A 21,400-nucleotide genomic window follows, 5' to 3' on the forward strand; every position below is an offset into this window, starting at 1 on the left:
CATTTTGACACAGTCTCACATATGATCTGAATGTTACATTTTTTTTGTGGAGAGGGATGGGGAGGCTGGTCCATGCATTACTGGGGTTCAGTGTCAGCAAACTGCTAGGTTCTGTCCTGAATGCTTCGATAAGGCCAAAATTCTGTAACAGCAAGCTCCTGTCCTCGTGGATAGGTGATATGGAGAGGAAAAAGGAAGAAAATAAAGGTAGTAAGGCAAAATTATGATTCTCTTTTTAATGCCCAAATAAAGTGTTTGTTTGTTTGTTTGTTTCAATTCATTTTTGTTGTTAGCTTGTTCTGAAACAGAAACAACAGATCCGGATCAGAAGTCAGGATGGTAAGGACAAAAGCAAAGGAGGCATAGTGGAGAGACTCTGCAAAGCAACTTCTTCAATCTCGGGACTTGGCCTTTAGTGTCAAGGCCTTAGGTCCAAAGATGCAAAAGCAGAAGTGAATTGTCTGCACAGGCCACAGGGGGACTGTAGAGTGTGACTCATGGGTTTCCAAACGACTTTGATACAAAGGACCCTTGGCCAGTCACCCTGCCTATCCTCAGTCAGTGCTTTCCACTTCAGAACTGTTGCCAGCATTTGAGGTCAAGTCCCCAAAAGGACGAGAGCAAAGACGGTAGTTTCTTGATAAGGAGATAAGAGAGGAACTGAGGGTACAGGCATTTGAGGTCATTGTCACCACCAAGGCCAAGTCAAGGTCCCAGGGGATGGAAGCGGAAGGCTAAGTACTAAGTGGAGACATCCCAGGACAGAGTTCAGAAGGCAAAGGCAGGATGCCTGGGTTGTTGGATTGTTTTTTAACCCAGATCTCACTGAGGTTTACTGTTCTAGCCATAACTGCCATTTCAGCAATGTTGGTGCCAAGGACAGAAAGGACAAAGTAGAGTTGAGACTTGCTTTGCTGCTTCGTGGTCATGCATGTCCACGGAGAAGCACAAAGCATTTGAGCTTTGCTCTGCCAGGCAGCAGCTTCCTAAGGACTGATTGCCCCACTGATGTACTCTGCTCCTCGTTGCACCAGAAGACTGTCATGTTTCAGTAAAGAAACTGAGGGCTCAGAGAGGTGAAGTCAACACCCGAGGCCACACAGATGATTGTTGACAGTAACTGTTCCCGAAGGCTATCTCTGCGTGAGTCCATGCTTGTTCTGTGAGGTGTCTGCTACCAGCCCAAACAGGAGGTGAGTGCCTTTGAGTGGACATTTCCTCTATCCTCGTGTTTCTGGGAATTACTTCTTCACTAGTCATGGAAAGGGTAGGAAATAGGGGTAGGATGGAGGGGGAGACAAGAGCTTTGGCAGTCATGGAATGACAGAGTTCTCCCAGTTCTTGGCCCTGAGGCTGGGGACTTCTGCCCTTTGTCTTGTTTTCCTCTTTGAAGACAGAGGTCACAGAGTATCCTCACTGAGTTTGACTCTGCCTTGTCAAGGGGTCCCAGAAAGACCTCCCTTCCCTCTTTAAAGGCCCTACTTCATTGTTCTTTTCTATTGTTTGATAATTTCATAGTGCATATAATGTATTTTGATCAAACCATCCCATTATCTCCCTTCCAGCTCCTCTACTCTCCCGCCCCACCTCTTTCCCCTCCCAACTTACTGTACTTTTTTTTTTAATACCCTGAGTCCTGTCACCAGAGCATGGAGAGCCAGTTAGGGGCACATGCCTGAAAACAGACTCACCCTCCCTTAACAGCAATCAGTTATCAATAGCTCCCACATCCACGCTAGGAAAGCTCCATCATTCTTAAATGGATTATTGAAAGCCACCTTAAATTTATTATGGTTACAAACAAGAGGTAAACACATTAGAAATGAAGGCAAAGCTGGGTATGATGGTCAATGCCTGTCATCCTAGTAGTCAGGAGGCTGAGGCAGGAGGATTGCAAATTCAAGGATAGTAAGGCAAAATTATGGTTCTCTTTTTAATGCCCAAATAAATTTTTTTTTATTTACAAAACCCCGTATTGAAACTAATAATAAATTGTCACTTGGAAGAATTTCTTTCTGGGCTCATAGGATGCCAAAGGTTCTAGAGAGCTGTTCCTTGGAGCTGCCTTAGAATTGGTGAGGCGTGAAGCCCCCCCCCCCCCCCCATGAGACATAGTACAGAAAGTGAGTGCCTGCCAGCACACGGGTCCATGATCTCTGCTTTCTGCTTCCCACTTCTCTCCCAGCGAGTTCTGTAGTTTAGGAAGAAGCCACACTACAGAGTGACCAAATCTCGGTTCTGGAAGCTGTGTAAGAGTATTTCTAGTTCCATAACTGTCTTCACAGAGCCCTCAGATTCCTCCTTTGGGGTCTTCTGTCATCTCAGAGCCCTCAGAGAAAAACTTCCTTTGGGGTCTTCTCACTTCAGTAGCATCCCCTGGTCCCTGCAGATCTTTAGGCCTTCAAAGGCATTCCAGATATCAAGGTCCCTAAGCAGTTTAGGCTTTACAAAGCCCAGAACATGCAGCTGAATGGGACTAGGGGATCCCCAAGGGAATGTCTGCCGTAAGACAATAACCCCTCCCCCAGTTGCAATCAACCTCCCTGATCTGGGTGCAGGAGCTGGAGAACATGCATACACTCATTCACTGGCTTTTTTTTTTTTTTTAAACCAGGAGGGCTTAGAGGAGAAACAGAAGTAGGAGCAAATATCTATCCCAAAGCAAAAACAGGGCTGCGTCCAATGCCTGATGTGAGCTAATAGGAAACAGCTTGCTGGAGGGTGGGGAACAGAATTCAGGAACTGCTAGGGTAGAGCTGCTGAAGAGGGGGGCTGGGAGAAGCTCGCTGATTGAAACCAGCTGTTGCTCGTCAATCTCAGAGATCTTTGGTCTTTGCCCTGGGGCAGGCTCACACCCTACCTACTGCAAGCCACAAGAAACCAGCACAGGTTGCTTGGGCAGCCTGTGGCTCCTCTGTCCACTGTGCCTTCCCAGAAGCCTGAAACAAAAGATTAGAAAAGGATCCGCATCAAGCATCAAGACACAGCCACACCTTGTTTGCGTCTGCCCAGGAAAGGCCTGGAAGAAGAGGCCACCAAACAACCCAACCCTCTCTCCAGTCCCTTGATCTACTCATCGCCAGCATCTGGAGACCCAATGGCTCAAGCCTACTGGCAGTGCTATCCCTGGCTTGTTCTCCTCTGTGGTATGTGCACCCCAGCCACTCCCGGCAGGCAGCTCTGATCTTTCCAGGTTCAGAAAAGTTTGGAGTACGGGCTAGGACCCAGGTTATCTTTCATCTATTTGTCACCTTATCTTGCAGAAAAGGACCCTGGTGGGTCAAAACTTCATGACTTGGGTCAAATCTAGTTTGGCCCCTTTCCATCCTGGGATAAAATGATTGTGTCACTTGTGAGGTTGATGGCTTTTTAAAAATGACTGCAGGAAAGGCTTTGCAGAAGAGAGCCAGGTGGATGTTAGGGATTGTAGAACCAGTGAGGACTAGACAACTTGCTGCCCAAAAAGTTACTAAGAGGAATTCTTGAGGTCCAAGGATAGAGAATTCTTGCTAAACTAGCTTAACAGGATTCTTGCTGAAGGCAGGTCAGGGTGATGAGGTATCTAAGGGAGGGGAATAAAGAATGTGATCTGATCTTGAAGGTGATCAGATATTGAAGGGTGGAAGTTTTCTCTAAACTGATTTAGCAGAAATCTTGTTAGGACAATAAAGACCTGGCAGGACAGGGCGGGTACAAAAAAGGTCAATGTTGAGGTTTTGTCAAGAAAAGAGATCAAGGGGAGATGTGATATCACCTCTAAGGTGGCCTATTTGTTTCCAACTAGTTACCCAGTTCAGCTTCCCACCTGGTCCTGGGAAAATATCTCTTTGAACTGACAGCAGAACCTGCTGATTAATTCAGCACCTAGTAATCTCATAGGTACCACCCCTGTGTCATAGAACACAGAGAGAGTGATTGACCCTGGTATTCAGATGAACATGGATTGGCTAGGTCTCACTTCGCATGTTGACATGTTAACACTGCTATTTTTCTAGAGAGCTGCTCCTACAAACTTGGGGGTTCAGTTTCTTAGATTAACAGTATGGGTATCATCGCTCCTTTGAATTTATGAGACCAAGTCATTCAAGCAGGGCTTTCATGATGTTACAACCCAGCTACTTTTCCTTCTATCTGTTTCTCAAGCCACTTACTAGGAAGAAGCATGGCAACTCAGTCCTCCATGGCCCCAGGGAAGTAAGCCCCCCTAGGTGTCAAGAGGTTGAAAGAAGGACTGTGAGAGATCACTGGACCTTCAGGTCAGGAAGGATAGCTTTTACACAGTTCTGGTGCCTGGCACACAGTAGGCACTTTTAAAAAAATGTTCAATGAATATTGTGTGCCTTCTTAGGTTCATACCAAATTTGGTACAGAGCCCAAACTAGAAAATAGATCTTGGTACACTGTGTATCATTAGTAGCATCCCCCAATTTCCAGGACCACTTCCTATGCTTGGCCTGGTGAAAAGATGGAAAGGAAACCCCTGTTTCTTTCATGGTCCTGGGAACTAAAACTGGGGATTTCTTACGGCTTTTGAAGTATGCAAATGCTTTACCACTGAGCCACACAGCCAACACCATCCTCCATACCCTCCGTAGATTGCCTAGGTTCCAATCTCCATCTAACTACTAGCTCACTGTGGAAAAACCTGGACAAATTATCAAAATCTTGATCTCTTCCATTATAGAAAGTGAATAATCACCCATTTCTCACAGGGTTGTCACAAATATAGTGGAGAGACAGCTGTAGCCAATTGCATTCTGGGAAATATACCATTAGGCAATTTTTTTGTTACACAATAACATGGATGTACTTATAAAAACTTTGTGACTGCAATATTATCAGACTATATAATTATATAGGGTCATTGTTATGTATGCAGCCCTTAATTGATCTCACTAGTGTCACAAGGCAGCAGTTACATTGTGGAGCTCATTTGTATTTTGTTCTATAATATCTTTTGAGACAGGATCTCATGTAGACCAGGCTGGCTCCTAACTCGCAACACAGCCAAAGTTAACCTTGCATTTCTGCCTCTCCTTCCCCAGCATTGGTACACAGTGCTACTCTTGGCTGTAACTGATGGCTCCATATCTGGCACACAGTAGGAGCTCTTCAAAAGTTTATTCACCTTTCTCCACCTGGTGATGGTATTGGACTAGAAATTGCTATTTTAATTGAAGCCTAGAATAGTAAGCAGAGACTTTGACTGTAAGAAAGGGTACAAATGATCCTTGGGGTTTAAATAAATCACACACACACACACACACACACACACACACACACACACACATGGCCCTCTAGGGCATTTCAAAGAAAATTTGGTTTAAACCTTTTTTTTTTAACTTTACTAGACCCCCCCCCAAAAAAGACACAATTAGGTTAAAAATAGAAAAATAATGTGATGAACACTAAAATCCATCCAGAAGTGGCAGTCACTTGTCAATGAGTATGACCCGGGGTGCCACTCAGTTCCAAGTCAGCCTGATTTTCCATGAAATGTGATTATTTTTAGTCTCAAATAGAGTTGGCCAGCCTGGTGTGTTTTAAAGGATACAGGTCCTGCAGGCCGAGGGAAGATGTCCCTTCACTCTGTGAGAGTTCTCTGGTCCTCCCAAATAACCCTAGGTTTGTTTCCCATTTCCTAGCATGTGCCTGGAGTTACCCAGAGCCCGAGTATCTTGGAAGAGAAGATGTGAGAAACTGTTCAACCAACCCTCCGGTGAGGCTTTGGCCCCACCCCTACATGCCTGTCTCACCCATTCTTTCCATTTCCTATTACCCCGGCTGCTAGCCTTTCCTCCTACAGGCTTTCTTCGGATTTCTGCACTCTGGGGCCCCTGTTTCTTACTAAAGTCCAGCAGCAGCGTCTCGGGTAACCAGTATACCCACTATGGGTGCTCCTTTCCTCGGCGCCACTCATTTCCACAGCTTGTTGGCTTCTGTCCTGGCCTAGGGCTAAGATGCTTCTACCGGAAAGGACACAAAGAGGCTGAGTGGTGAGAGAGAACACTAGCTGGCTCTTGGCTGAGGCTAGGCAGAGAGAGGCAGGGAAGCAAATGGAAGGAATGAAAACAGAAATTCTAGAGCTGGACTTCTCAAGCTGTTGGTTCCGAGCATGGGAAAACACTTATTTCTGATGATCTTAAGAATACCATGGGGGTGGGGTGACTAGAGAGATGGCTCAGGGGTTAAGAGCACTGACTGCTCTTCCAGAAGTCTTGAGTTCAATTCCCAGCAACCACATGGTGGCTTACAACCATCTGTAATGGGATCTGATGCCCTCTTCTGATGTGTCTGAAGACAGCTACAGTGTACTCATATAAATAAAATAAATAAAAAGAAATCTTCAAAAAGAGAATACCACTGGGTAGCAAAATTACAGTTATTAAGTGGCAATGAAATTAAATCTATGGCTGGAGGATTCCTAAGACCATTGGAAATATGTTTTTTTTTTTCTGATGTCACAACCTACAGGTTGAGAACCACTGTTTTAGAGGGAACTTGTGTAGAGAAAATGGGGAGGGGTCGGGGGACAAAGCCAGAGAACTAACCGATCTAGCTGAATGGGAAAGGGGGTGGGGGGTTTGAGGTTGGCAGATGGGAGCCAATGAGAAGAAGGTGACCAGCTTCACAGCTGGAGTCTAGAATGATGATTTCCACAACTACAGAGGGTAAAGATCACTGAGCAGCAGTGGGCCCCAAAGTGCGAAGAGGCAGACAAGCGCCAGTAGTAGGCGGAGCCTCAGGATAAACAGACCATGTGCATACAACAGCAGGTTTATAGGATCACTAGGACCAGCAAATGGATGAGCAAGCCGCAGCGTTGTCATATGCGAATAAATCTGGATTTCTTGTTGAAGAGAAGGCAAAGCAAGCAAGCAAACAAACAAACAAACAAAAAACCCCATGGTTTTCATTTGGAAAAGGCCCTCTCTAGAAATATTTGGCTTGGAGAGGGACTTTCTGGGAGATGTCACAAATGCCAAGGTTCTCGTTCACTCTCCAGTACCATATAGGGCCAATGGGTAACTCCTGGAAGAGTAGGGTTGCTGGATGGAAAACAGGACAGTTGATTATGCTTAAATTTCAGGTGATAATATTTTGGTATTAAAGTGTGTCCCCAATAGTGCATGGGACATATGTATATTAAAATAGGATCCCTTGCTAAACAGAAAGTCAAATCTAACCAGATAGGTGGCCTATGCTTTTGTTCACTAAATCTGGCAACTGTACTCTCAAGATATCCCAAAAGTATCTGCCCATAGCCTGGCCTGGACCAGGGATGAAACTTCTATAGCTATTCATCTACATATTCAGTGAACATTCAGGTCCCTTAATTGTTCCGAAGGGTCTTCATGCTCTATAATACCTTCATCTGTATTAGGTTAGACTTCTTAATTTAGACTAATAAATGCTATCAGCAGCCACCCTATCACCCCCTCTTAAATATAGCCCAAATACCCCTAAACTCACCCTCAGGAAAAGCTGGGCACTTCCCTAGAGGTAAAGTCCCAGGCATCATTTCATTTAAGCAATGCCTATGTTATCTGTCAGCACCTGCCAGTTACTGCAGTCAATACAACGATGCGGCTTGCAGCCCTCCGCCAGCAGATGAAGATCTGGAATCTGTCTGCCTACATTGTCCCAGACACAGACGCACACATGGTAAGGACCAGCTCTGCTCTCTCTCTTCTCCTTCCTCTCACTTACTTGGGGTTGTTGACCTCTAAACACAAGCCACAAACAAGAGCTTGGTAAGATGTGGAAACTTAAGACAGAGAAAGCATTTCATAGCAAAGAGGATGAAGATGGAAAGCTCCCTTCCATACTCCAGTTTAAGGTCAACTGAAAGAACATACCTCTTTACATTGAAGGAAAAAGGAAAAACAAGGCCAAATTTTCTTGACCTCTGGAAACATTATAAAAACGACTTTGGTGTTAGGGGTATGGCTCAGTTGATAATGGCATTTGCCACCAAGCCCAATAATAACCTGAGTTCAATCTTTAGAACTTATGAGGTAGAATAAGAGAGCCAACTCCACAAGTTTTTCTCTAACCTCCACATGCACATGTCTAAACACACACACATACACACATGCATGCACACACGCACACACATGTACACACACACAAAATGTAAAAGCTTAAAACAACTCTGGAAGTGATTTTGACCAATCCCCAGATGACAACTCCAGAAAGAATGTTTAGGCTATCATTGGAAATGGACCTGGAAGAATTCTAAGCTCCTTCCTGGTCTTGTCTCAGACTCTGTTGGTTGGAGAAGTGTAATGATCCAGGGTTCTAGACTATCCAGACATGGGCAGTAGACTGAGGGGAGAAAGCTGACAGAAAACAAAGTGACGGTCTCTATAAGAACCATTTCCCCAAAATAGCAGGCCTGTCTACTCAGCCTACCTTTTCCCACCAGTAGCTCTGCCTCTGCCTCACACAGCTCCTTATACCAACCGAGCTGCACAAAAGGCATTCTCAAAGTCAGTGTATCTGCTTCGGCTAATTGCTGACCTGCTGGGGATGCTTAAGAACTTTGACTAAATATCCAAGCTTCTTCCAGGAAAAATAACAATGATGTGTCTTCAAGGATGATGAGAACCAACATAAAGTCATCTTGTATCGATCAACTGTCCAAAGGAATAATGTTTCAATGCCCCTATATAAAATGGCATAGTGTTTGCATATAATCTATACAGACCTTTCTATATGCTTTAAATCATCTCCAGAAGGCTTATAATACCTAACACAATAAAAATGCTATGTAAATGTTACCATACTATTTTGCTTAGGGAATAAGACAAGATATTGGTATGTATTGGATACAGTGCCATTTTTCACCAATAATTTTAACCAAGACCAAAGTTGATACAAGCTGCAGATACAGAATCCATGGATAAGGATGTCTAACTGGCCAATGTATAAAGCCCTGTGCAAAAGTTATTTATGCAGTACTCAATATAGTATGATAGACTGGGGAAGAAGACATGATATTTTAAGGGGAATACCAAAAGGCATGACTCAAGACCATATTAAACTTGCATTATGATCACAGTGGCAAATTTTGCAGAACAGTCTGGTGTAATCAAGTCCAGTGCTAGACTGTGGGCTTTATACCCCAAGAGACACAGTTTTTGAAAGATAAAGAAGACAGCATGCTGACGGAGCTATAAAGGCTTCCTGAGGGGGGGAAATGCCTGGTGTGGCAAGATAGGAAAAGTCCAAGATGTAGTTGTGGCCTTCCACTTGGCACCTGAGTCCGTGAGGAAAGTTAATGATGGCATTGTTGATTTCCTAGAGTGAGTATATTGGCAAACACGATGAGAGGCGAGCATGGATTTCGGGCTTCACGGGGTCTGCAGGTAAGAGCCATTATCTGTCCTCATTGTTTCTCTTGGTAGACTTGAGCTGGTTATAGAGGACCTGGGATGACCATTGCCCAGCATCCAAGACCACAGGCTGGCATTCATTCTCATTCTTCCCACCCCCACAAACCTAGCATGTTCCCCAGGTCAAATATCTCATACCCCACTGGTGACACTCCGGCACAGGAGCTGGCACCCCTGGCTTCCTTCCCATGCGTTGCTGCCTCTGCCACAGCCAGCCTAGCATAGTACTCCTTGGGGCTGATTTCTGAAGCAATTGCTACTTCCACATCTATTGACAAAAAGCCTGCTCTTTCTTTTACATAATAGTTCATTTGGGGATAAAGTTTTACTTTTAGGATTTTTTTTTTTTTTTTTTACAGAAATCACTCAACATGGCCAAATGAGACATAACCATGGCTCTTAATGAGGTCTCCTTTCAGTTTCTGAAGGGCCCACTTAACCTTGATCCTGTTCCCTTAACTAAAAGGCAGTTTCTTTTGTTGGCCCTCACACATTCCTTCCTGAGCCCCAAGGCACTCTGCCTCCCCCATTGTGAGCCCTTACTCTCTCCATCACAGTTGCTGTATTTGTCTTCCCCATCCGTCCTCAGGTAGGCACCTAGTTTGACATTTTATCAGCTCCCATCTTTCCTGAGAAGACGCACATGCAACACTTGTTCCTTTGGACCAGCAGGAGCCAACCAGATTCTCTTCCTACTTAAAATTCTAAAGGCCCTACCTCTATAAGGACCAACAGCACAAAGCAGAGCCGGTTTGCTCAATGAGCTCCCTTTGTAGTCAAGAATGCCTTTAACACCTCCTACCTCTCTTCCAGCCAATGGGGGAGAGAAGCTCATTCTAGAGACCCCTGTGACAGAGTCGATATTAAACTGCACAGTCAACAACGTTATATCCCTCACTTTCATCTTCATCCTCACCTCTAGACTTCTCCACTCTGCTGCAGGTACTGCTGTGGTGACCATGAGGAAAGCAGCTGTCTGGACCGATAGTCGTTACTGGACTCAAGCCGAGAGGCAGATGGACTGCAACTGGGAGCTCCATAAGGAAGGTAGAAGGCTCACACGGATTTGTTCCCCCAGCCCTGGACCCTAGACTAGGTTTTGGGAACTGCAGGTGAGTGGGTATCTGTATGGTGGTACGTGGCCTCCGGGAAGTTCAGGAGATATGAGGGCATCTCTGGTCTTTGAGGCAGACACATGCGGTAGATGAAAGCCTACATGTGATGCTCACTATTCCTAGAAGTGACTTTTGTGTCCCCTCCCATCTTTCAGTTAGCATTTCTTCAATTGTCAACTGGATCTTAGCTGAAGTCCCTGATGGAGAGAACGTGGGCTTTGACCCCTTCCTCTTTTCTGTTGGTAGGTTCTTCTCTTAGTCCCTGGATTTGTGTGAGCTGACAAGGAGGGTGGCTCAGCCTCCTGGGAGGCACACATATTTGCTTACTGGAGAGGGGATCACGAAGTTGCAGCTGTAGAAATATTTTGTAGCAAAAGATATTCGTGGATTGTGTAATTAAAATGTGTTTAAAAACAATGAATCCAAATTTTGGTAAAAAAGCATGACTGGAGAAAGGCAACCTAGAAGACTTGGAATAACTAAGATCTAGTAGATAAATAGGTCTGGGATGCCCTTGACCCCAGAGCCATCCTCTGGATCCTGGAGTCTACCAATCTACTTGTGATCTCTTAGAAAACATTTTCTGGAAGGTATCTTAGAAGAGTGAAAAGTGTGGAGAGGGCCTTTGAGCAAAACAGGGTTCCAGAGAGTACAGATCCACAAGTTCTGGGGCACTAGACAGGTGAATATAGCCTATACCATCAAAGACTTCATGAATATGCATTGAAAGGCTCCCACTTCCCAACTAACCTCTTTGTTGGCCTTATCCAAATGCCCTGAACATTACCCTTCCTCTGAATGGTGATATTACATCCTAATAAAAATGGCTTGTACCTCAGGAGAACTTTCCCCAATCACTAGCACTTTTATAAGACCAGATTAGGGTCAAGGGTATATAGTGCAGTGGTAAGAGTGTTTACCTCACATCCATGAGGTCCTGGGTTCAATCTCTAGTACTGCACCAGGGAATGGAGCAAAGAAAGGCAAAATTAGCTAATTGACAGTGGGCAGCACCAAGGTGGGAGTAGGACAATTAGGTTTAGAAAGCAGGAAAAGACAGATGGAAGGTGCACTGTGAAGGCGAGGTGTGCACTTCTGAGGGCTGGAACCACAGCCAGGCTTTGGAGCCATAGGAGCCAAGCAAAGGCAAGGCTGCAGCACTAACTGCCTAGACCAGATTTCCCTGAGTTGTAAATGGACTCCTTCCTATCTCTGCAGATTCCTGGAAAATTTACGATGAAAGACTGCAAGACTTCAGCAGACACCTGTTATCCGTTACAACCAACCTTGTTGATGTGGCATGGGGGTCAGAGAGGCCCCCAGTGCCAAGCCAACCCATTTATGCCCTGCCAGAAGAATTCACAGGTGATTCGTAGGCCTACCCTCCTTCTGAATTTGTATAAACAAAGGTCACTACCAGCATAATCAACAGTGTTCCTAATGTTTTTTTTTTCCCCCTAAAAATATCACTAACCAAGGCAACAAAGTAATGTTTTACAAACCACCTGAGATGCTTGGTTAAAATGTAGATATTTTTTTTCTCTCTCTCTCTCCTCACAGAGTCCAAAGGTGCTCAGACTACATTTAGAAAATACTGAAATAAGCAGTATTAGGGTTTAAGTAAGATACAGCAGAAAACGAGGGAACAAGAGAGTCAACGAAAGTTGGAACAACAAAAACCCTTTCTTAAAAAAAAAAAAGTTTTCTGTTGTACTTTTGTGTATGGATGTTTGGCCTGCATGTTGTCTGTGCAATCAGGTGCACATAGTGCTTGAGGAGGCCAGAAAAGGGCATCAGACTCCCCTGGGACTAGAGTTATAGATGGGTGTGATTTGTCATGTGGGTGCTGGGAATCAAACCTGCATCCTTTGGAATAGCAACCGGTGCTGTTAACAGTTGAGCCATCTCTTCAGCCGTCACCCTGATCCATCTCCCGATCCTCAAAAACACTTTCTTAAGAGAAAAGACCCATGATCATAGTCGTTTATCTGGTAGTGGAGATTGACAGACTCATTCAGCCCTTTACTTCTGGCTCTACTCTAATGGGTGATTTAGATTTTGGACAGAACTGACTTGGACAGAATAAGTAGATGACTAAGTTCAATGTCAGTCTGTGGCACAGAAAAGGGTTTTGGCTGGACCACAAAAGAAGGTTAACTGACCCAGAAAAATCTAACATCTGTAACCAAGACCTCACTGGCATTATCTTAATCTGATATAAAAGAGCAGTTTGCATATGATTCTTGTAAGCAATAACTAAATTCTGGCCAGGACTAGGGGACCTATTATGAATCAGGGTCTTGATCGCTAACCTCCCTGGAAATTCTGAATGGGCCAATGGAGTAGCATTTCTTGTCACATTGAGCAATTTGAAAACCCCCCTTCTACATACAAATCCACAAATTATTTCTGATGTACAAAGGAATCAAGAAAGTAAGAGGGAGCTGGGCGGTGGTGGCGCACACCTTTAATCCCAGCACTTGGGAGGTAGAGGCAGGTGGATTTCTGAGGTCAAGGCCAGCCTGGTCTACAGAGTGAGTTCCAGGACAGCCAGAGCTACACAGAGAAACCCTGTCTTGAAAAACTAAAAACAAACAAAAAAAGAAAGTAAGAGGGAAATTTCAAAATTTTGCCTATGGTGAAATAAGTAGAAAAAGTGCCAATTTTTTTTATCTGTTCCAATGTAATGTGCAGAATCATTCTTTGTGTACCTTGACTTAGTTTCTAAAGAGACTTGCTATCTGTAAGTGTTTGATCATAAATACCACTCATCTTACTCAGATATAAAGGCTTCCATTGTGCCAGGGAAAAGTGAGGACAGCCCGGGGGGGGGGGAATAGCTATCAAGGATTGAGACAGAATTCATGTGGATTTTGTCACTTCTCATAAGCTAGGAGATGCTGAGAAGTCACTAGTCTTCAAGGAAAAGCCATTTGGAGTCAGAGCTTAGCCCAGAAGCCAAAGAATAGAGTTCAGCTTCAAGTTGCCTAGACAAAAATAGATTTTCCTCTTCAGCCATGTCTAGGTGTTAAAGGTGGTATGAGAGGTAAAGGCAAGGGGTGGCGGGTACATGAAATGTTAGCCACTCACACGTCAGACCATTTGTGTGTGATTTTGTTCTCTTAAAATGGATCATAGTCACACATCTTTCTTTTGTGGGTTATAAGTTGTTGGGTGTTTTGTTTTGTTTCTGGGACAGGATCTCACTCCGAAGCCCAGGCTGACGTTACTCTTACTATATATTGCCCAAACCCACAATGATCTGCCTGTTTCAGCCTCCCAGAGAGGCATGAGCCAACGAAGTAATGCTTATGAATCTTAATCATAATTTTAAGTGGAAGAAGCCACAATGTGTATGATTCCATTTATATGAAACACCCAGCATTGACAAATCCATAGAGACAGAAAGTAAATTAGTGATTTCCTGGGGCTGGAAGGAGGGGAAATGAGGAGGGACTCCTTAATGGGTACAAGGTTTCCTTTGGGGATGTTGAAAATGTTTTAGAATTAGATACTGGCAATGGTTGTGCAACACTGAGTATACTGAAAGCCAGCTGAATTGTGTACTTTATGAAGGCTAAAATGTCTTGTTTTATCAGAATAAAATAAACTTTAAAAGTATATCTTACCCAGAGTGTTTGGTGCTAGTTGAATAGTTTTACCCATTTGCATAAAGTTTTTTAATAGCATTAAGTTATCATTTCTGTATCTGGGCCCAAGTAGGAGTCTTAATGCTTATGACATTCTGCCAATTTTTCCCCCTAGAGCTATCTAGAGAAAGCTTAAATGCCTTGCAGGAGGCAGAAAAGGAGATGAAACCTGAACTCCTGGAACCCAGATATATGCACTCTAGAAAGGAAAGTATTGGACAGAGTTAAGAACCACTTAAAAGACTGAAAAACTTTACTAAGAAAGCTCAATATTAGTACAGATTAGGATTGTGGGCCAGCCCCATCATAGGTATGGATGCAAATCCCAGCTGCACCTCTTCAGCTATGAAATTCCGGGCAACTCACTTTACCTGTCTGAAGCCTCACTTTCCGCATCTGTAAAATGACACATGCAAGAATTAAAACAAGGCACAAGAAATGCTTAGTCCAATATCCATGGCTTATTGAGCGCTGGGGTTACTGCTCGGCAAAATTAAACACAACCCTGATCCTCTCTCACAACCTTCTAGAGCAGCTCTTCTGTTCTTTCTGTGTGTTTATTGACAGGTTAACAAAAAGCAATATGGGACTTACCAAAGGCCTTTCTACGGCTTTATAAACATCGATCCATTTGATGCAAACATATTGAGTTAGATACTACTGTTCCAACCCACCTTCATCTAACAGATGTGCAAAATGTGACACAGAGGTGTCTTGTAATTTGCTCACCACCACATCCAATTACTAATAGCAGGACTGTGGTTGAAGCCCCATCTGGGTTAGGGGGCAAACCATTAATAATGCAAGTCAGATCTCGTTTGATGATAGAATTCTACCACTTTGGGAAATATAGAGGGCTGGAGTAGTTCAGTCATAAAGTACTTGCCCAATATTCAAGACCATTGGCTCCATATCTTCCACCAGAAACAAAAGAAAACGACTACTCTTGGGGAGTTTCCCAGGATCCCTGCGCCAAAGATGAGGTATGTCACTCATGCTTCCTTTGGGTCCCTTTGCTTCTAGGGAGCACTTGGCAGGAAAAAGTATCCACCATTCGAAGCTATATGGAGAACCACAGCAAGACTCCAACTGCAGTCCTTCTATCCGCACTCGATGAGACAGCCTGTAAGTGGGGATTTGTGAACACGAGTGGGTCTGGTAGTCCCAAGCCTCCTGGGCCTTGCAACATACAGCTTTTCCTAAAATAACAACATATTTACCAGTTCCCATGAGCTCCATGTTCATAGTCTGTGGGAACTCAGAGGGGAAGAGAGCAAGCAACTGCTTGGGGCCACAGAACAAGGAAACCAGGGAGCTTCAAGCAAGTGGGTAAGCCCACAGGCCACCTGAGAAATGTACTGGCCAGAGCAACAGGGTAATTATGTCTTGTTAGGAGAAAGAAGGCCCACAAAGCCACCAGCAGCGTTGGCTGTCATCCAGGCCACTCAAAGTCCCAGCTTTGATAACCAGAGTAACCCTATTCTGTCCCCACATGGCTGAGGATTTTCTGTCCAATCCCTGTGGCTGAACTTCAGACATTGGGAGAATGTGCCAATACTGAGTGCTGACTGTCACCTATCTCCATTTTAAGGTGGAGACATCTATAGCGCTCTTCAGAATTTCAATGAACTCTAAGATTAAGAAGCATCCAGAGGCAGATGCCACGAGCTGCTGTCAGTAGTAATCTTGAAGCCAAACTAAACAGTGGAACATAGGGGTCATAAATGCCGGTCCCCATTCAGAATGGCCTAAAAAAAATTCCATCAATTCTTTTCCAGGGCTCTTCAACCTTCGTAGCAGCGACATCCCCTATAACCCCTTCTTCTACTCCTATACACTGCTCACGAACTCGTCCATCAGGTACAGCTTCTCCTTGGCTTGCTGTTGTGAATGTCCTCCAACTTCCACCCTTATCCTTGTACCACTGATGTCACAGCCTTCAGGGTACTCGTAAATTTGGGTGCTTACCACTGCAGACTTCTCTAGGAAACCTCCCACTAGCTGTTCCTGACCCCTTGACCTCTGGCCCCCGTAAACCCTAGTCTAATCCCCTGGTTCTCTATATTGGCTTCCTGTGACTCTTTGGAATCAAAAGACTGGTATATGCCTCCAATTCCATGTTTTCTCCTTAGTAGGCAAGCACTCAGGACCCTCCTGCTCTTCCCTCTCCACGTAGGTTGTTTGTCAACACGAGTCGCTTTGGCCTCGAGACCCTGCAGTACCTGAATACAAACTGCACATTACCCATGTGTGTGCAACTTGAGGACTACAGTCAAATTCGTGACAGTGTGAAGGCTTATGTCTCGGGCAATGTGAAAATCTTGATTGGGCTCAGCTATACCACATATGGGGTCTATGAAGTGATACCCAAGGTACGTTTGCCAGTCTCTGGCCTCCTTCTGCTCCAGGCATAACAACTGTCAAAATGGGACCCCTCCTCCATTGGGCCAGCTTATCAGTCAGCTAATGTGCATTGCATACCGGTGTAGATCTCATTGACGGAAGGTGGGGGAGGAGGAGGAGGGGAAGGAGAAGGAGGAGGAAAAGGCAGGGGTATCTGTCCACAGAGCCCATGGACAGCTATTTTGAGGATACTAAACAAAATATAGCCTGGTTTAGAAGAAGCTTTAGAGCCAGCTGAACCAGATTCTGATCTGAGCTCTTTTACAAAATGGCTGTGCAGTGACCTTGAACAGGTAGCTCAGTAAGTCTAGATCTCTGTTTCTTTAAAATGGTAATGACGTTGAGTTGTTGTATGACTTCAAGGATATAGTACTTGTGAAGTCCCTTGGCTGACATAGTGTATGCTTGGGGGCTGGTAACTGCTCTGATATGTATAAGAAACCGACTTCTAGAACAACCTGTGGACTCTAGCATGCCAGGCCTGACTTCGTGTACCAGGACGATGCTCATCTAGGAATTCTATATGCAGAAAACTAGGTAAGACCTGCCTATCCAGAAAGTAGCCAAAGGAGAGGGCCTGGCCATGAAAGAGATCAGCAAGTCTTACAGTCTTGCCCCAGCTGGGACTTCCTCTCTGTCCTTTGTAAGCACTGCTTGTCTTGGATGGTGTATCTAGTCTATCTTTTGGTCCATGTTCTCAACAGGAGAAACTCGTGACAGACACCTACTCTCCAGTGATGTTAATCAAGGCCGTGAAGAACAGCAAGGAGCAGGCCCTCTTGAAGGCCAGCCATGTAAGTCCATATGGCTCTTTGGGAAGTCTATCTGATGGGTTAGCCTTCCAGACAGAAGCTCGAGGAAGACTCTAGAAGAAAGCAAGAAACAACAAATATCTCTATTTATATCTCTATAGATATGTAGATATTACACGTGGTGATTGTATTGCTTTGAACACTGTCTGTATTAAATAAGTGTTAGCTGTAACGGTTTCCTCCCTGGCAAGAGGATGGCTCACTTTTTAGAATATTCTTAACATTAGGATAAAAGACTTTATTTTGAAAGATTTTTTTTCTTAAGAAAAAATGTTAACATATACTATAGAACAAAAGAAAAAATAGCCTAAGATTCCCTATGTCCCCATTACCCAGCTTCAATAATCAAGTCATGCCCAATGCTGTTTCATCTGTAACACTCCCCACCCCCATGCATGACCCCCCCTCTCCCACTCCTTGCTGCTGGATTCTTTTAAAGCAAATCCCACATATCCTATCATTTCAACTGTCACTGCTTCAGTGAGTATTTCTAAAGATAAGAAGGCTTTTAAAAACATGAGCACACTCTGATTAGATATAAACATTAACGAGAATCCTCTTGCTATCCAGTAGCCAGTAAAATTGTCATGTTTTTAAAGCACTCAGTCCCACTGCAGCTATCTGATCGGCTTCCCTAAGGGAGGAGGCTGCAACTCTCGCCCGCCTTAGTCACTCACTGTTCCGGCTTCAGGTGCGGGATGCTGTGGCTGTGATCCAGTACTTGGTCTGGTTGGAGAAGAACGTGCCCAAAGGCACGGTGGATGAGTTTTCTGGGGCAGAACATATTGATGAGTTACGACGGTACTGGACTTATTATCTTTTGGTGCGGGGGTGGGGAAGTGAGGAGTAATTAGTCCCCTTAGGAAGAAGAAAGATCCTGCTTGTATTTGGAAGTGAGATTGACAGGTTCGTGGGTGGTCTAGGAGCCGTGCTTGGGGTGTTGGAAGACATTCTCCAGCCCTGTTGAAAGTGGGGACAACCCAACAGCACCCCCTAGCGAATGCCTCAGACAAAGCTCGCTCTCTCTGGGAATGGCCTGCTGAGGCCAGGGGGCCCCTGGGACACTTGGGAGCTTTCAGTAGAAAGAAGCCTTCTTGAAGCAGCTTAGGTTTGAGGTGCAAGACATAGCATATGGGTGGGTTGTTTCTCGGATCCAGGAAACTACCTTTCTTCTCTCCCATAAGTGAAGTAGAGGCAGAAGGGCAAGAATTGGTGTTCATAGTCTATCTTTCTCAGTGTTCTCTCTGTATGTGACAGGACAAAGCTGGCAGAGGTGGGGCTGGGAGACATACATGGAGTCATGTTGGGATGAAGGCAGCTGGACATTTGCTGTGTGACATATCCCAGTCACAGCTTAGTCCCTGGGCCGTTCTCTGACCATTCCTTACCTTGCCTAGGAATGAAAACTTCTCCTCTGGACCCAGTTTTGAAACCATCTCTGCTAGTGGCCTGAATGCTGCCCTGGCCCATTACAGGTACTTCAGAGCAAAGGACTATCTACGGTGCTTGTGAGCGGGGGGTGGGGGGGTCATGGTTGTGAGTACAGAGGGCCTGGGTTGGGAAGGGAATGTTCTGAGCCTTGAGTCAACAGTTAAGGTTTGGGGCCTTCAGGACTGTCAAGGGAAGAACTCCTTTGCCATTTGGAATCTCCTTGAGGTAAAAAGGTCTGAATATGGCTTTTGTTCCCAAAAAGCAGGGATTTAGGGAGTGCTTGGGTGCTTCTGGGGTCCTCAGAGTTCAAGGAAAGCACAGATACTGTTAGAAGCTCTTTCTGTGAATTTTTTGTTATCTATTTTTCTGAAATAGTTTTATTGATGTGGGTTTTGTTTGTTTGGTTGGTTTGGTTTGGGGGGATTTTGTTGGGGGGGGTTGGCTTGGGGGAGATTGAGACAATGTTTCATGTAGCCCAGGCTAGCCTCAAACTCATTATATAGTCAAGAGTAGGTTTCCTGATCTTCTTGACTGTTTCTTAAATGCTGGGATTAGAGACAGCTACCTTGAGACAGGGTTTTGCCTCACAACTCAGTCTGGCTAGCAACTTGTGATTTCAGGCAAGAATATCACACAAAACCCCACAGAGAAAAGGTCTGCGTACTCAGCTTCTGTCAACCATAGTGAGTGTAAAATATAAGTTAGTCAGATACTTGGTCTTATAGAAAACAAACCACGGTAGGCCTGCCTGATAAAATCTGGAGGCCCAAACTAACCAGATGCATCAGATTGGCCTGGACTTGACAGAAAAGGAGTCCGAGGTCCTCTAGAGAAAGACCTGGCATGTCTAAGAGTTCCCTTCCCTGATGCTTCCCCAACCCTTGCCCACGGAAGCTAGAGAGTGGTGGAGCTGATATACCTCAGTCCCCTAAACTATTGTTGTCCAGCCTTATTCTTAAATTCCCCTCTCTTCCTGTGCCCTAGCTCCTTGGGGCCCTCTTGGATGCATCAAGAACTTCCAGAGAAAGAGAGTTTCAGGCCCAGAACCTCTTTGTTTTGCTCTGCTTCTCTTGCAAGCCTCTTGCCTCTGTGGGCTTGATCTTATGGGAGAAGCGATGGCCAAACCAAGTAGCCTTTGAAACTCTTAACTCCTCTTCCTGAGGACCAAGATCTTGTTTGGCCATAGGCAGAATAAACAGAAGTGTGCTAAAGACAGCACCTGAAGCTGCAGTTGGAGCCAAGTGCTTCCCAGGGTTTGGGTGGGGTGGGGTAGAGATAGTTATTTCCCCAGAACAGAGGGCCTGGAAGGCTAGCCCCCAAGTAAAGGGAGTTCTTCTGTTTCTCCTCAGCCCCTGTCCCCAGCTCCACCCTTTTTGCCTAGTGCAGGGCCCAGAGTCTCTCCTCTCAGTCTCTTCCTTTTTCATTCCTAGCCCAACAAAAGAGCTGAATCGTAAGCTGTCCTTGGATGAGATGTACCTGCTGGATTCTGGGGGGCAATACTGGTATGTACACCCCATCATGCCTTGGCCTAGCTCTCAGCTCAGACATTCTGGGCTCCCTGAGGCTGGCAGAAGCTAGCTTTCCTGAGTCATAAGTCTTCATTTGATTAAAGCAGGGAACTGCATTGAATAAGCCCTGAGCGGCCTTCTCATGTTCTCACTGTGGACATTTACACAGTAGAAAACACACAGAGATTAGAATAATGGGGGAACTCACGCAGCACCTGGGTGAGAATTGGGAAACGACTCTACTTGCTTAAGGAATTTTATTTCAAGTCTGCAAATTATTTACACAGATCTGCCTGGCTACACAAACATGAACACCTATATTCTCACCCACTAATGCAAGCTCTAGACACAGCCCATATCAGAGTCATCAAACTCAGCTCATTCCCTTGCCAGATGAGTGACCACATAGGGTTGGAGATGGAGGCAGATAAAAGACGGAGCCCTTCAGATGTGATTCTTTTGTACAGTGTCAACCTACACAGTCCAGTGTGACAATCATGCCTAATGAGCTAACCACACGCCTTTGAAATGTGTGGCTAATCATTCACAGTTTCACTGGGCTTCCCAACTTCTATCCTGTGGAAAGAGTGAATACACCAAGGACAGAGGCTCTCGTTCACAGCACACCTCTTGGGGAGACAGCTTGCCATGTGCTCAGTTTAGCAGCCTGTACTTATCACTAGTCTGATGCTGTGTGAACTTGAGATGGCCGAAAAGAGGAAGTAAATTTGTGGGGGCGTGTTGGGTTCGGGCATGCTCAGAAGAGGGTGAGGTAGGGAAATAATCACCTCACTTCCTCTTCTCTCCCGAGGAAAGAGGTTCCCCATGTCCCATGACCTACTCGAAAGAAGCCCCAGAGTCTTGGGACCCTTTCTCCATGCCTCCCCCCTGAGATGGGTATGTTTAGTGCGTGTCTGGGGAGGAGCCACTACAACTAATGATTGTGTGTTAGACCTGCTGGCTCTGGCTTCCTCTTTCATGGAATTCCAAGCCGCGTTCAGAACAAAGAGCATCTTATGAGAAGTAGCATTTTCTGCAGCCTGGCTTTAACCAAATCTTGGGGAGGGAGATGACCTCACAGCC

General features: G+C 45.1%; 1 protein-coding gene across 1 annotated transcript in view; it reads left to right on the forward strand.

Moving 5' to 3' along the window:
* Nucleotides 1-770: 770 nt before the first annotated feature.
* Nucleotides 771-21,400, forward strand: part of Xpnpep2 (X-prolyl aminopeptidase 2) — a 29,263-nt gene continuing 8,633 nt past the window's right edge. Inside the window, exons 1-15 of the mRNA XM_034486240.2 lie at nt 771-1,193; nt 2,848-3,146; nt 5,646-5,719; nt 7,555-7,665; nt 9,308-9,371; nt 10,341-10,445; nt 10,669-10,755; nt 11,732-11,878; nt 15,187-15,288; nt 15,942-16,023; nt 16,340-16,535; nt 17,271-17,360; nt 18,070-18,179; nt 18,776-18,853; nt 20,240-20,311. Of these exons, the coding sequence (XP_034342131.1) occupies nt 3,098-3,146; nt 5,646-5,719; nt 7,555-7,665; nt 9,308-9,371; nt 10,341-10,445; nt 10,669-10,755; nt 11,732-11,878; nt 15,187-15,288; nt 15,942-16,023; nt 16,340-16,535; nt 17,271-17,360; nt 18,070-18,179; nt 18,776-18,853; nt 20,240-20,311 (1,367 nt within the window). The 5' untranslated portion in view covers nt 771-1,193; nt 2,848-3,097. The remainder of the gene's footprint in view (nt 1,194-2,847; nt 3,147-5,645; nt 5,720-7,554; nt 7,666-9,307; nt 9,372-10,340; nt 10,446-10,668; nt 10,756-11,731; nt 11,879-15,186; nt 15,289-15,941; nt 16,024-16,339; nt 16,536-17,270; nt 17,361-18,069; nt 18,180-18,775; nt 18,854-20,239; nt 20,312-21,400) is intronic.

The sequence above is a fragment of the Arvicanthis niloticus genome, chromosome X, assembly GCF_011762505.2.
Source record: "Arvicanthis niloticus isolate mArvNil1 chromosome X, mArvNil1.pat.X, whole genome shotgun sequence".
NCBI lineage: Eukaryota > Metazoa > Chordata > Mammalia > Rodentia > Muridae > Arvicanthis > Arvicanthis niloticus.